This window comes from Serinus canaria, chromosome Z (assembly GCF_022539315.1).
Source record: "Serinus canaria isolate serCan28SL12 chromosome Z, serCan2020, whole genome shotgun sequence".
NCBI lineage: Eukaryota > Metazoa > Chordata > Aves > Passeriformes > Fringillidae > Serinus > Serinus canaria.
In genome coordinates this window covers 73,116,201-73,128,610 of record NC_066343.1, presented here as the reverse complement: position 1 = coordinate 73,128,610, position 12,410 = coordinate 73,116,201, and the positions used below count along the sequence as shown (strand labels likewise).

Genomic DNA, 12,410 nt, shown 5'->3' with positions numbered 1-12,410 from the left:
TCTTTTTTTTTTTTTGGTGGAGCTTTTGATGTGGGTTTTCCCCCTCCCACCCCCCCTTTAATTTTTCAAAGTAATTCTTTTGGACAAGTCACAATATTTTGCCATGGCAATACATTGTCCAGGGTGTGGGTGCTGTATTTTATGGAACCTTCTAAGTCTTAACAAAAAGCTAGTGAGAAATGTGAATTTCTCTGCTGAGAATAATTTGCCCTTTGCTTATTTACATTTACTTAGATTTTTGCATTTAATTTCAGATCAAAGTCTTGGGAAACCCATCGGGTGTCTTTCATTTCATGCAATCTCTTGCCTTGCTTATGTCTCCTGTCAAGTAAGTATGAACATGATTTTTTGAATATGTTCTGATTATTTAAGAGTAAAAGATACAACACACAATCTATTTGTAAAACTCTGGAAGTTTATTGCAGGCAAAGTCATAAAAGTGGGCACAAATAGATTCACAGTTTAATTCAAGCTCTTTTTACTCATTCTTCTTAAAATTCAGCCTTGGCAGTATCTCCTCATACTGTACACAGTATGATGCAGCTTTCTTTCAGCTGTGAAATAGCTTGTGAAGACTGACAAACCCACACATTTTGTTACTGTGACTTCCAAAATATTTCTTGCTTTGCACCATGGCCTTTTTTTTATGCTGTCTCTGCAACAGAATCCCCCGAGTAAAGGTGTTGAGATGGTGTACACACAGATTGGATGTCTTGATATATTTTTCATCCTTTTTAAAAAAAAAAATTAAAAAAAAAATCTAGTAGGAATGTGGTGCTTGGAGATGGTAGTTAATGAAATCAGGCACAAGTGAAAGCAGTTATGTTCTCCAGATAAAATACATAACTCGCTTCTCCCTCTGCCCAAATCTTGAGGTCAAAGAATCAAACTACTGGTATTTAGGGTTGTCAGTGTGATCTTAATAGCTTGGGTCTGAGTTAAGTGGGAGTCTTGTTATTGAAAGCTGTTATTTTAAAGGGTATAATTTTTGCACTTAATTTCTAGAACTGCCTGGGAAAACCAGGGTATCCTGGGGGAATGTGTGTTGCCAGTGTGTTTTGACACTTGTGTTTGGAACAAGGGCCAACTTAATGTGTCTGGGGTGCTGCTTTAAATGCTGATAGCAGAACTCAGAGCCTCTGCAGGGTCTGCTCTTAAAAGAGCTGAGGCTTGTGTTTTACAGCTTCTGCATGTCAGGAACCAGGTCATCCTAGAGTCATTTACAGTCACAGGATTGTTTAGGTTGGGAAACAACTTTAATGTTGTTGAGTCTAACCCTTAACCCAGAACCACTGTGTCCACTGCTGAGCCGTGTGTCCTCTGGTGCCACATCCACAAGCCTTCTGAACACTTCCAGAGATGTTGACTCTTCTGCTGCCCTAAACAATCTGTTGCAGTGCCTGACCAAGTTTCCATGGAAAAAAATTCCCTGATATTTAATCCAAACCTCCTTTAGTGCCACTTGAGGCTGTTTATGGTCCTTTCACTTGTAACTTGGGAGCAGAGTCTAACCCACCCCAGCTGTCCCGGGGGGACACTGCACTCCTGTCAGGAGCTGTGCAGAGCCACAAGGTCCCCCCGAGCCTCCTTTTCTCCAGGCTCAGCCCCTTCCCAGCTCCCTCAGCCTCTCCTGGGGCTCCAGCCCCTTCCCAGCTCCGTTCCCTGCCCTGGACACGCTCCAGCCCCTCGGTGTCTCTGCTGTCCTGAGGGCCCAGAGCTGTCCCAGCACTGGAGGTGCCTCAGCAGTGCCAGCACAGGGACAGGCACTGCCCTGGGGCTGTGTCACAGCCTGGCTGGGACACCATGGGCCATTGGCCTCTTGCCCTCATCGGCACCCTGTGCTCATATCCAGGCCCTGGCACCAGCACCCCAAGGGCCTTCTCTGCCAGGCATCTTTCTGCCTTGCTTGCTAAATCTTCCTATTGCTTCTGGATTTTTTAATGTCTTCCCTTAACTGAAAGATTACTGAATTCAGAATTTTTAATTTCCTAATTTTTTATACTTGATTTTTCACTTTAAACCAGAAATCGTGTGGACTTCATGTGCCATATGAAACCAAGTGAAAGGAAAAGTTCCTCTTCTTCTGGGAAGGAATCTGGGAACTGGACTCTGGTAGATGAAGGAGGAGAAGAGGTACAGCAGATGATTTCTTTTGTTTCTCTTTGTTTTGTCCTTTATGCTTTTGTTCAAGCTCATTGATCTTTGTTAAATGGGTGAAGAAAACCTGACTTACTAAGTTAAAAAGCATGATTTGAATTTGCTTCTATTTTAGTCTCATTTTCTCTCTGTGGTATAACTGTAGAGTGGAGCTTCCAGTAGTGAGTATTAGCAGAGAGAATTCAAATATTTCAGTTACTCCTAGCAAAACTGTAGTTAGTACAATGTGAAGCCCTTTACTACTGGTTTTACTGTAGAGCTACTGAAAACACCTGTATTTATCTATAGGATGAGGATCCTGAAACAAGCTGGATTCTACTCTTGGAAGATGACTTGATTGCTCTCTTGTCACAGTTCCCATTTCATGAGCTCTTTCAGCAGTTCCTTGGGTTTACGTCTGAAGGTAAGTCACTTGCTAGACAGTTATTCTTCATTTTGCTTATGCTAGTTATATTAATGACTGCCACTGCCAAGAGTGCTGCTGTACCTGGAAACTCTGAGAAAAATAATAATGAACCTGTGCAGCAGCTCACAGGCTGAAGAGATGAGATGGAAGTATATGCCATGTGTATGGGGTAAATAAAAACCTTCTAGCAATATGCAAAACATTAGAGTCTTTTCCCTTAGTTTGGGTTTGGTTGTCAGTTAACTCCCAAAAGTGCTTTCAGAGCTATTTTTCCCTCTCACCTTTTAGTTGTAATTGCTTGCCAAAGGTCTTATTACCTGTATAGTTTATTTGCACTTTCGTACTTAGCAGGTATTATTGTTCATTTCATAAACAAAGCATACATTCCAGTTCAAAATATGGTGAATTGTTGCTTTGAGTGCTTGTTAAGTTACTTAAAAATCCAGAATTCTTTTTTTTTTTTTTTTTTTTTGGACATTTATTTTTGTGTCTCGGTCTTAGGTGCTTATTTTCCTGAAAAAACTTCTCCCCAGAAGATGATGAAGATTTTTGCCTTTGCAAACTCCTTAGTGGAACTTCTGTCTGTGGGATTAGAAACATTTAACAGAGCACGGTACCGACAGTTTGTCAAGAGAATTGGTCAGCTCATCAAGTAAGAGATTTTTTTTCCTCTGGGGTGTGATTGAATGTGTTTTATACATACAATAGCTATTCAGAGCTGCTAAAAAATCCCCAGAAACAACCATCAAGCAACCAAAAAAATCCAAACCCCACCCAAACAGTTCTCAGGTGGGTTTTGTTCTGACATTTGGTCAGTTCAGCGTTAGCCAGTCTGGGAATCTGAAATGGGGAATTGCAAATTCTAAATGCTGTGGGTGCAAAGGAGCCAGATGAGCTGTGGAGCACCAGGCTGACTTCCATTAGTGATGTTGTTAGGCTTGTCTTGGGTACAGACTGAAACCCAACAAACAGGAATTCCTTGAATTTCCCCTGTCTATAACCAATTTTACTGCTTTGTTTCTGTTGTTACCCAGAATTGTTTAGGGGTTTTTAGTTTGCTCCCTGCAAATTGTCCTGTTGTTGCAGTAAGTAAATGTAATTGAAGCCTAAATGCTGCTCTTTATTTTTAAATCTCTAGCATTCACTCTGTATGGCTTCTAAAAGTGTATTCTCAAGGGGGAGTACAGTCAAATCAGAAACAAAATCCAACTTTTTCTTTGTGTTATGGGGGCGGTAGCTTTCTCAGTGTAATTATTCCTATATGAGCTTTCTGCCATTTCATCCTGTACAGTTACCTTAAGTCTCCAAAGGTCACACACAAACTAATTTGTTGTTAACAGAATATTGTGCCTTGTGAGCTTGCAAAACCAAGGAAAGAGAACACAGAAATTTGACTGATACAATTTATATATAAACTTCTGGAACCCAGAAGGCAGAATGTTGGACATGTCTCTTGTGGCTAGACTCTAATCTGGTTGCCCTTGTCTGTGTTTTCCTCTGGTGGTGACATACTTAATGATCCTTCTTTGGCTTGTTTGCTCTGCTGTGTAGGATGACACTGTGTCATGTGAGTGACCACTGGGCCCAGTATGTTAGTGGCAATAAACAGTATGGATCAGTAGAACACCCCTACTCTGTGGAAAAATTGCAACTGGAGTTTGATGAGCTGTTTTTTAGAGCTGTTCTACATGTTCTGAAGGCAAAAAGGTGGGTAATCTCTTCACTGGCTTAGTTTTGGAGGAGTTGAATACTTGAAACTAGGATTTGAAGTAGCCTTAAATACTTAATGGTTTAAACAAGACTGAAATAAGTAGGATTTTTCAGTGCATTGGTAGCATCAAGGTGGGGAGGAATTAGGCCATGAATTGTAGCACCTGACAGAAGCTCTGAAATCTTGGTCAGTTCACAGTGAGGTTGGCTCAGAATCTGAGGTGCTAGTACACACCCTCACATTCCTAATTCTGTCACATAGCAGAGGTGTGGGCCAGAGATGTCTTCTTTCCAAATGTTGGGGCTTACCGGGGTGGAACTGTTCCTAAGTACTTCTTCAAATCCAACAGGTTGGGAGTCTGGCTGTTCATGTCTGAGATGCCTTATGGAACCTTGTCCAGCAGCATGCTTTGGAGGCTCTTCTTTGTCATGCACTGTGCTGAGAACGAGCACCTGGAGCAGCTCTGCTCTACTCTTCAGCCTGCTGACTACAAGCAAAGACTCAAAGGTAAAATTCCCCACATAGAACCAATTCTAATCCATTCAGCTGCTGCTGCATCAGCTGTGGGTTTAACTTTTTGCATTTTTGCATGCTGCATTGTTAAATGCACCCTTGGCAGCATGACTGGTCCAGTGGTTGCTGAATTGTCTTGGGCAATTCATGGTTTTCCAGTACCTGTTTGCCCAAATTGTCATTTAACAGCAACTGATAGATTTACTGTGCTGGTTTTTCTTGGTGGCTACCTCAGAGCTGCAAGAGTGACATGCAGGAGGTACCTCTTGTGTATTCTTGTATAATATAACTTCCCATCTTGACCTGCAACAGTATTTGGAGAGTGAGGCTTAAATCCTAAAGTACAGACTTCTGTATCAACAGACAACTTAGGGTTGGTTTGGCAATTTCTTGACTGGATTTGGTTATTGGTTGTTTGGTGTTTTTTTTTTTTTTTTTTTTTTTTTTTTTTTTTTTTTTTTTTGGGTTTTTTTTTTTTTTTTTGGTGGCTGGTTGTTGAGCTGCTGATAGTTCTATAAGTAACGTGTTTTCAGACTCCTCCTTTTTTTCCCCACTAAACTTGCTAATTTTGGCTTTAGCAACTCACATTGTGGGAGACTGCTTATCATTCCCACCTATGTTTACTTTATCTCAAGCTTTCTTTTCATGCATTTCTTGTCCTCATTGGAACACTTTATTTTTATTTCCTCTTGACTTTTGTCCCATGTTGATCTCCACAGTGAACGTGGTGCTTCTGCCATAGCAGAACTATTTAGAGGCCAGCTGGAATGCTGGTTTCCCTCTGCTGCTGCATTCATGGATAATATTTCAGGACTTGATTGGCAGGGGGCTAGGTAAACAGTTTACTGCTCCCTACTTTACAGCTTCTTTGCTGTCTTCAGGGAGAGCAGACCTTGTTTTTGTCAGTTTTACTTCTCAGCTGGCTGGTATCCCAGGTTGCTGTTACCCCATATACCCAGTCTTGATGGAGAAGCAGGAGAAAATGGTGATTCTGAGAGGGTACTGAGTATCTTGACTCTGTGTAATACCAGGTAATTTTTAAGGTGATTTACACAGAAAGGGAGAGTGATACCAAGATTGTAGTTGTGTGGACTTGATGAGGTGCTGATCTGATAAGCACTTGCCAGCCAAAACAGTAGCTGTTACACTGTGTCAGTAGAACATCTTTATTTTTGTTTTGCTAGAAAATTTTTACTGCATCTATTATGGGTTGCAGTAACAAACACGGATTTTTCTTTTATGTAATTATCTTTTTCAGGCATTGTTTTGCTTCTAGCTAACTTATGTTTCAAAGTCCCTGGTATGCTGATTCAGGATTTCTTTATCCTCTTCATTCTCCTCAGTGAGTTCTGTCAGCATAATACTGTTTTCCACCAGTGTCTAGACCTAGACAGAAAATATCAGCAGTTCTTCCAGTGAAATCCATCTAATCTTCTGAAATACTTTCTTTCAATGGACACTTAACAAATTAATGCCTAGTTTCCTGTCATTCATGCCCTGGAAGACCATGACATTAACATTCTCTTGGTTTTTTAGTGATTTCCTCTTCCAAGTTAAGCATGAGAAAAGGGTGGTGAATCTGCAGGTGGAAGTAAACCTTTGTAACTGATGGAAGCTTTAGGCATCAGGTCCATAGGGGTTGGGAGCAATGCATTTTTGGGATTACCTAAAAATAGGGGGCCAGACAAAATTAAGGCAATAAAAAGCAGTTATATTTATTGAAGGGCCTTCAGGTACATTTTGGGCAGACAAAGCCCCCCCAGGGGCTGCACCCAAAATATGGACAACGGGTCATGTGTTTTCATACTTTTTAAAGTTTGGTCCATTTTCATATTAGGGGTTAATCTTTCAATTGCAGCTTCAGGTAATGAAGCTGCAACTTTACCACAAGTTTGCTCTCCCCCAACTCACTTTTGTTTACATTTCTCAGGGTCTGAGGTAGTGAGGTTTATTCCCATAATCCCTTGATTCCCAGGCCTAGAGAAGAATTGTTTTGTCAGACCAAAATAGGAAAGCAGTAACTAACACTGTATGTGGAGTTTAGGGTTATACACTAAAGGATTGCAGGATTACAAATACATAAAATATAAAAGCTAAAATCCTCAGGCATCAGAAGCATAGTTGCTGTTCTAGTGAGTGGCATCCCTGTCCATGGCAGGGACTTTAAACTAGAAAATATTTAATATCCCTTTAATCCAAGGATACTGTGATTTTATTTGTTTCCTTGCTGCCAGTAACAAGATTTGAGAAATCAGTGATTTTAGGGCATCCTGAACTTGAATTGTAGTGTGATTAGAGGAAAGGAATAGGGTCAAGTACCAAGTTGATGGTGATCATGTTATTTCTCCACCATGAGACGACAGGATTTAGGTGGAGTCTCTGTGTTTCCCTTATTCCTTGTCCCTATCATCAGTCCCAGGCTATAGCTTGGTGTGGGTTTGAGGTCAGTGTGGAGCCCACAGCTGACCCCTTCTCCTCGCTGTCACCCTGCTGTGACTTTGGATACAGTAATGATATGGTCATTTTTAATGTCCTTCTGCATCATGTTAAAAAAAAAAAAACAACAAACCCCGAAGTACAAGGGGAAACAGAGTTGTCTGTAACTTCTGCATTAAGGATAAAAAATAGCATTAGGAGATGGAGGTGAGTAGATGAGGCACCCCTGTTTGCCTGCTGTATCTATCAGCAGTGTGGTTTCTCTTACTGTTTGGAAGAAACTGTTTTTTTAAAATTGCACAATCCTCTAGCATGCTGTTCCATGAGCTGTTTTGCCTGTACATGCCTGACCTTCTCAGGTTGGAGTAAAGTTGCAAAATTCTTGAAAGCCCTTAAAATAGAATGTAACCTAAGTGCCAGTGTTTGCTCACAAGCACGCTGAGCACATGCACATCCAGGTCAGGTAGCTGAGTGCACAGTGGATGCTTTTTTATGTATATTCAGCTGCTATGATAAAATCACTGTAAACAGTGTTTGTTGGCATGTTGTGGTTCACAGAAAGCAGTTCACTCTCCAAAACTTTTTACAGCTCAAATGCTGCTGCCAGTGCTTGTTTTGCTGTGCAGACTCTATTTAAAGTTGTTTGGAAGAAACAAACAAACAAAAAAACATTTTAAAGCCCTGTATAGGTTCCTTTGTATCATTACCTTCCTGTTGTCCCATGCCCTGAGGAATGGAATGTTTATTTGCTTTTAGCATTATCTCTTTTGGGTTTAAAGAGAAAACCTGCCTTGAATTTGAGTGGAAACACATCTTAGCTTTCCTGCTTGGGCAGGCTCAGTTCTGTGTTTTCAGAGATGGATTCCAAACAAGTGCATCCAGTCTTTTTTCTTGTATTGCATTTGAGAAGTCCACACTGGCCTTTCTTTATAGCTCTTGGGTATAATCAAGACCTGGGGCTATATACTTGGAGAATTTTTATTTGTAATTGGCATGGAATGATCTCCACAGATCACTTCTCTGGGATTTTGAATGAATAACTATATAAATGCCGCTGATGAGTGTCCTGTTGCACTTGTACAATGTTTCTTTCACTTGACTTTTTTTTTTTTTAGATCCAGAGCACCTTTCACAGTTTGAAAAGTATCTCCAGTCAATGAACTGCTCAGAAGAAATTTGTCTGCTCACCACATTTGCTCAGATGGCACAAACCAAACGGGCTGATGTTGATGAGGATTTTATCAAAATCGTTGTTTTGGAGATATATGAGGTGAGTAATGTTACTGTCCATTCAGGAAAAGAAAGAAAATGCTCTTTTTATTTGTAACAGTGGAAGGTGTCAAGCTTTCATGGCTTCTGTAGTTTGTTCTTCTGTGGAATTAAAAAAATGCTACTTGTTAAAAAAGCAGTGAATTAAAATTGCCTGAAGTACTTATTTTTTCTGGGGAAAAGAAGAGCTTTTCTTTAAGTGAAGCCAGAATGAAACAAATAAATAAAAATACATTTATTTTGGTTTTTTTTTTTTCCCATGCAGGCCTAACTTGTAGCTCTGGAATTCCTTATGTGGTGTTTTTTCCATTGTTTTTGGTGGGATTTGTTTTTTTAGTGCCTGTGGCTGTGCTGGTCCTGTGTTTAGTTTTGGACATTATTTTGTCACTCTGACACAGAACTTTCCTCGTCTTTTAGGGCAATCAGTTTCACTTTTCATATGGGCATTTATCAACTTTGTCTGCAATGACCAAGAGCAATTTGTTCTCCAGAAGACATTTTATTTCCATGTTAGTGGAGATCAGCCAGAATCAATAACTTCTCCCTGCTCATCTTCTCAGGTGTCCTATGTTAGTCTTTCCACAAGGGAGACGTTTTCCAAGGTTGGTCGTGAACTCTTGGGAGCCATTGCCAGCATCCACACACAGATTATTTCTGTTCTGCTAGATCGGATTAGAGAGACCATTGAGAAGGTGGGGATGGTAAGTCCTGATGTCTGTAATTTAAATTGTTTAAATCAGAGGCCATACCAGGTTGTTATGAAGGGATGTGATGTGTTAAAGAGCTCTCTGTGGGGTTTTTGGTCACACCTCCCTTTCAGATAGCAGGGCACAGTGGTGATTATTGTTTTGTGCTGAGTACTGATTTGCACTTTTTGCTCTCTTTCCTCAAAGGTTTCTTTATATCTGTTTAAAGAGCTGCCCCTGTACCTGTGGAAGCCTTCTTCATCCGAGATAGCCCTGATCCGTGACTGGTTGTTGAATTACAGCCTGACAGCAGTGGAGAATAAACTGGCTTGCATTATCTTGGAAGGGCTGAACTGGGGACTTGGTGAGCATGTAGGTATTGAGAACAGGAGCCTTTAACCTTCTCACTTTTTCAGAGAAAAAGTTTAACTCAGCTTGGGAGTAGAGCAGAATTTGAAAACAGTTAATTGCATGCTTTTTATATTATGGGTGTACACCTAATCGCACAAAATGGGAATGTCGTAATAATTTTACAGCACTCTGCCTGAAGATTTGCTTGTGCTGCTTTCTCACAGTGCTGCTGATGATTTTCAAAGAGATACTTAAGCAGGGATTTTTTTCCTCTCTAAATGAGGAAATAGCTGACAGGACAATTTTTTATCAATCACATGATTAAAATGCTTTTAGCATTTTAAAAAGCAATGCTTTTTAAAAGCAAATGTTTTTAGCAGAAATAGAGGAATCTTCCAAAAATGTCCAGGAGACTGGTGTGACTGTAATTTGCTGTTGGTATCTAGGTATGCTTTTCACTGTGCAAGAAAAATAATGATTGAAATGAGACGTTTCAAAACTCTGAGCATCATCTAAATGATGGGGAATTATTCCATAATGTTGGGTTGCTCCAGGAGCTCCATGAGTTCAGGATAAAATTGAGGGTGAATGCTGTTTCAGAGAAAAACAGAGATAGATTGGGGGAATAATGTTGCCTGTGTTCAGTGATTTAGTTCAGCATTGCATTCTGTGCATTTGTTGCATGCTGAGCTCTTCTCTTTGCTGTGCTAATGGTTGTACATGACTGTTGACTATTCTCCCTCTTTCTTGTAGACATGTAAATAAAAATGAATGTTATGGAAAATTAACAGAATTCTTTGCAGTGCAATAGCAATGCCATGTGTGTACCCTTTGATGTGGGGAAAAATGGCTCTTTAATGTGACAATTGATAGAGGAATTGCTGTGTTTTCATATAAAGAACATGGTGGTGGGATTTGGTTTTGTTTTTAAAGGCAAGAGTTCAACTGTCTGTATTGTCTAATTTAAAATGGCATCTATGGATTTTTGGATTAATTATCATGTGTTAATAAAATGCATGTGGAAAGTGAATGTTGCGATGCCTTTAAAAAAAATCTAGTTGTTGGTCTTTGTCTTGCCCTGAGTGAGCCTGGTACTCTTTAGCACTGAGCTGAAATTTTTCCACTGGGCAATATTTTTGCCTAGATTGCAGTAATTAATTTGAACAGCCAGAAAAAGGCTAGGATTTATTCCTCTGTGGTGCAGCTGAATGTACAGTTGTAGAGAACTCTTAAATGACTCAAGCTTTTGTGTTCTGACACTGTTTTTAGCAGAATACTCTTCACCTGGATCCAGCTGTCCATTCTGAAGTTGCATTGATGGTCTTAGAAGCATATCAGAAATATCTCTCCCAAAAACCATATGCTGGGTTGCTTTCTGAAAGCATAAAACAGGTATCCTTTCTTCTTACTTAAATGCAATAATTTATGGATGGCTGTAAATGGGAAAAGCTGCAGAGCAAGACCTTGTTTTCACTCTTTTTTTCCTTCTTTTTAAAGCTGTTCTTTATCCAACTATAATTTTGTAACATACTAACACTCACTGTTGTCTGCCCCCACAAAGCTGTTTAAAAGCTGTTTAGGCTTCTGTTGAGAAACTGTGTGAGAATCACAGAATCATAGAGTGGTTTGCATAGAAGGGACCCTAAGTGCCACCCCCTGCCATGGGCAGGGACACCTTACACTATCCCAGGGTGCTCCAAGCTCCATCCTGCCTGGCCTTGGACGCTTCCAGGGATCCAGGGGCAGCCACAGCTGCGCTGAGAAATCTGTGCCAGGGCCTCACCGCCCTCACAGGGAAGAATTTTTTCCTAGTATCTGATCTAAATCTACTCTCTCTCAGTTTGAAGCCATTCCCCCTTGTCCTGTCACTCCATGCTCTTAACAGTCTCTCTCCATCTTTCTTGAAATGGACACACTTGCAGGTTTGTGAATAGTCACAAACTGCTCCTGCTTTACTCATGCAGAGGTAGACAGTACTTACTATAAAATAGAAAGGCTATTTTTCATCACTGGTGAGCATAAGAGAACTCACTCCAGCTCTTATCTTACTTGAAGACTCAAGTGTTAATCCCTTTTGGAGCTTTTCAGCAGTGGGCAGTGTTACGTGACCTGAACACACCACAGGCATTTATTAAATTGATTTTACAGCACACTGGACTCAGGAGGGAATAGCTCCAAGTTACAGAATCCAAATGGAAGGATAGAAAGATCAAAGTTAAAAAATCCCTGTGTTGGATATTCAGTCCAAGAGGTTTTGGACTGGGTTTTGTCTTCTCAGTATTTTTTGTATGGTGTTTTCTCCTCCTCTGTATTTTTCCCCCCCAGCCTTTTCTTCCCACACTCTGAATATTCCTCGTTGTCTCTGCCCTGTTCTGACTTGCTCCTCTGCATTACTTACCCATGGTCTGTTGTCTTGTGCCAGCCAGATGAGTTCTCTTTTTTAAGCCAGTGTCAGCCCTAGTTGCCACTTGTGCTGGTGAATCTGCCCTGACTTGCATGAGACTATAACTAGAACTTGAGAGAAAATAGTGCTTAGGTTCTTGTACCCCTACAGAGAAGATGAAATATCTGTATTACCCTCCAGCTCTGCAATTTACACTGCTCTGTCAGAACATGAACAATTTTTTTTTCCAGAGATTTATCATTCCTTGTGATCTAGACATGGTCTTTGTGACAGTGGACACATATTTGTGACTCTGCATGTCCACATACAGGTTTTTTCTAAGGAGAGAGCGCCAGGTTTTTGGCTGTTTGTTGACAGATAATATTTTTGCATGGATTTTTTTGTTTCCTTTCACTAGCAGTCTTAAATGTTTTAAACATTATTGAAGGTTGTGCCTGTTTTATTTTTTGTTTTTAGTATTAAAATTAAAATTTAATT

General features: G+C 40.3%; 1 protein-coding gene across 4 annotated transcripts in view; it reads left to right on the top strand.

The window, feature by feature from the left end:
- Window positions 1–12,410, top strand: part of EPG5 (ectopic P-granules 5 autophagy tethering factor) — a 56,632-nt gene that overhangs the window by 9,258 nt on the left and 34,964 nt on the right. For 2 of the 4 annotated variants that reach the window (XM_050987230.1, XM_018920058.3), the window contains exons 6-15: window positions 255–328; window positions 2,025–2,133; window positions 2,446–2,560; window positions 3,065–3,215; window positions 4,115–4,270; window positions 4,624–4,781; window positions 8,339–8,493; window positions 9,053–9,193; window positions 9,386–9,550; window positions 10,802–10,921. In XM_050987230.1, coding sequence (XP_050843187.1) covers window positions 255–328; window positions 2,025–2,133; window positions 2,446–2,560; window positions 3,065–3,215; window positions 4,115–4,270; window positions 4,624–4,781; window positions 8,339–8,493; window positions 9,053–9,193; window positions 9,386–9,550; window positions 10,802–10,921 — 1,344 coding nt within the window. Of the gene's footprint in view, window positions 1–254; window positions 329–2,024; window positions 2,134–2,445; window positions 2,561–3,064; window positions 3,216–4,114; window positions 4,271–4,623; window positions 4,782–8,338; window positions 8,494–9,052; window positions 9,194–9,385; window positions 9,551–10,798; window positions 10,922–12,410 lie in introns of all 4 variants that reach the window. The other 2 variants (XM_050987229.1, XM_018920057.3) reach the window with 1 other exon arrangement.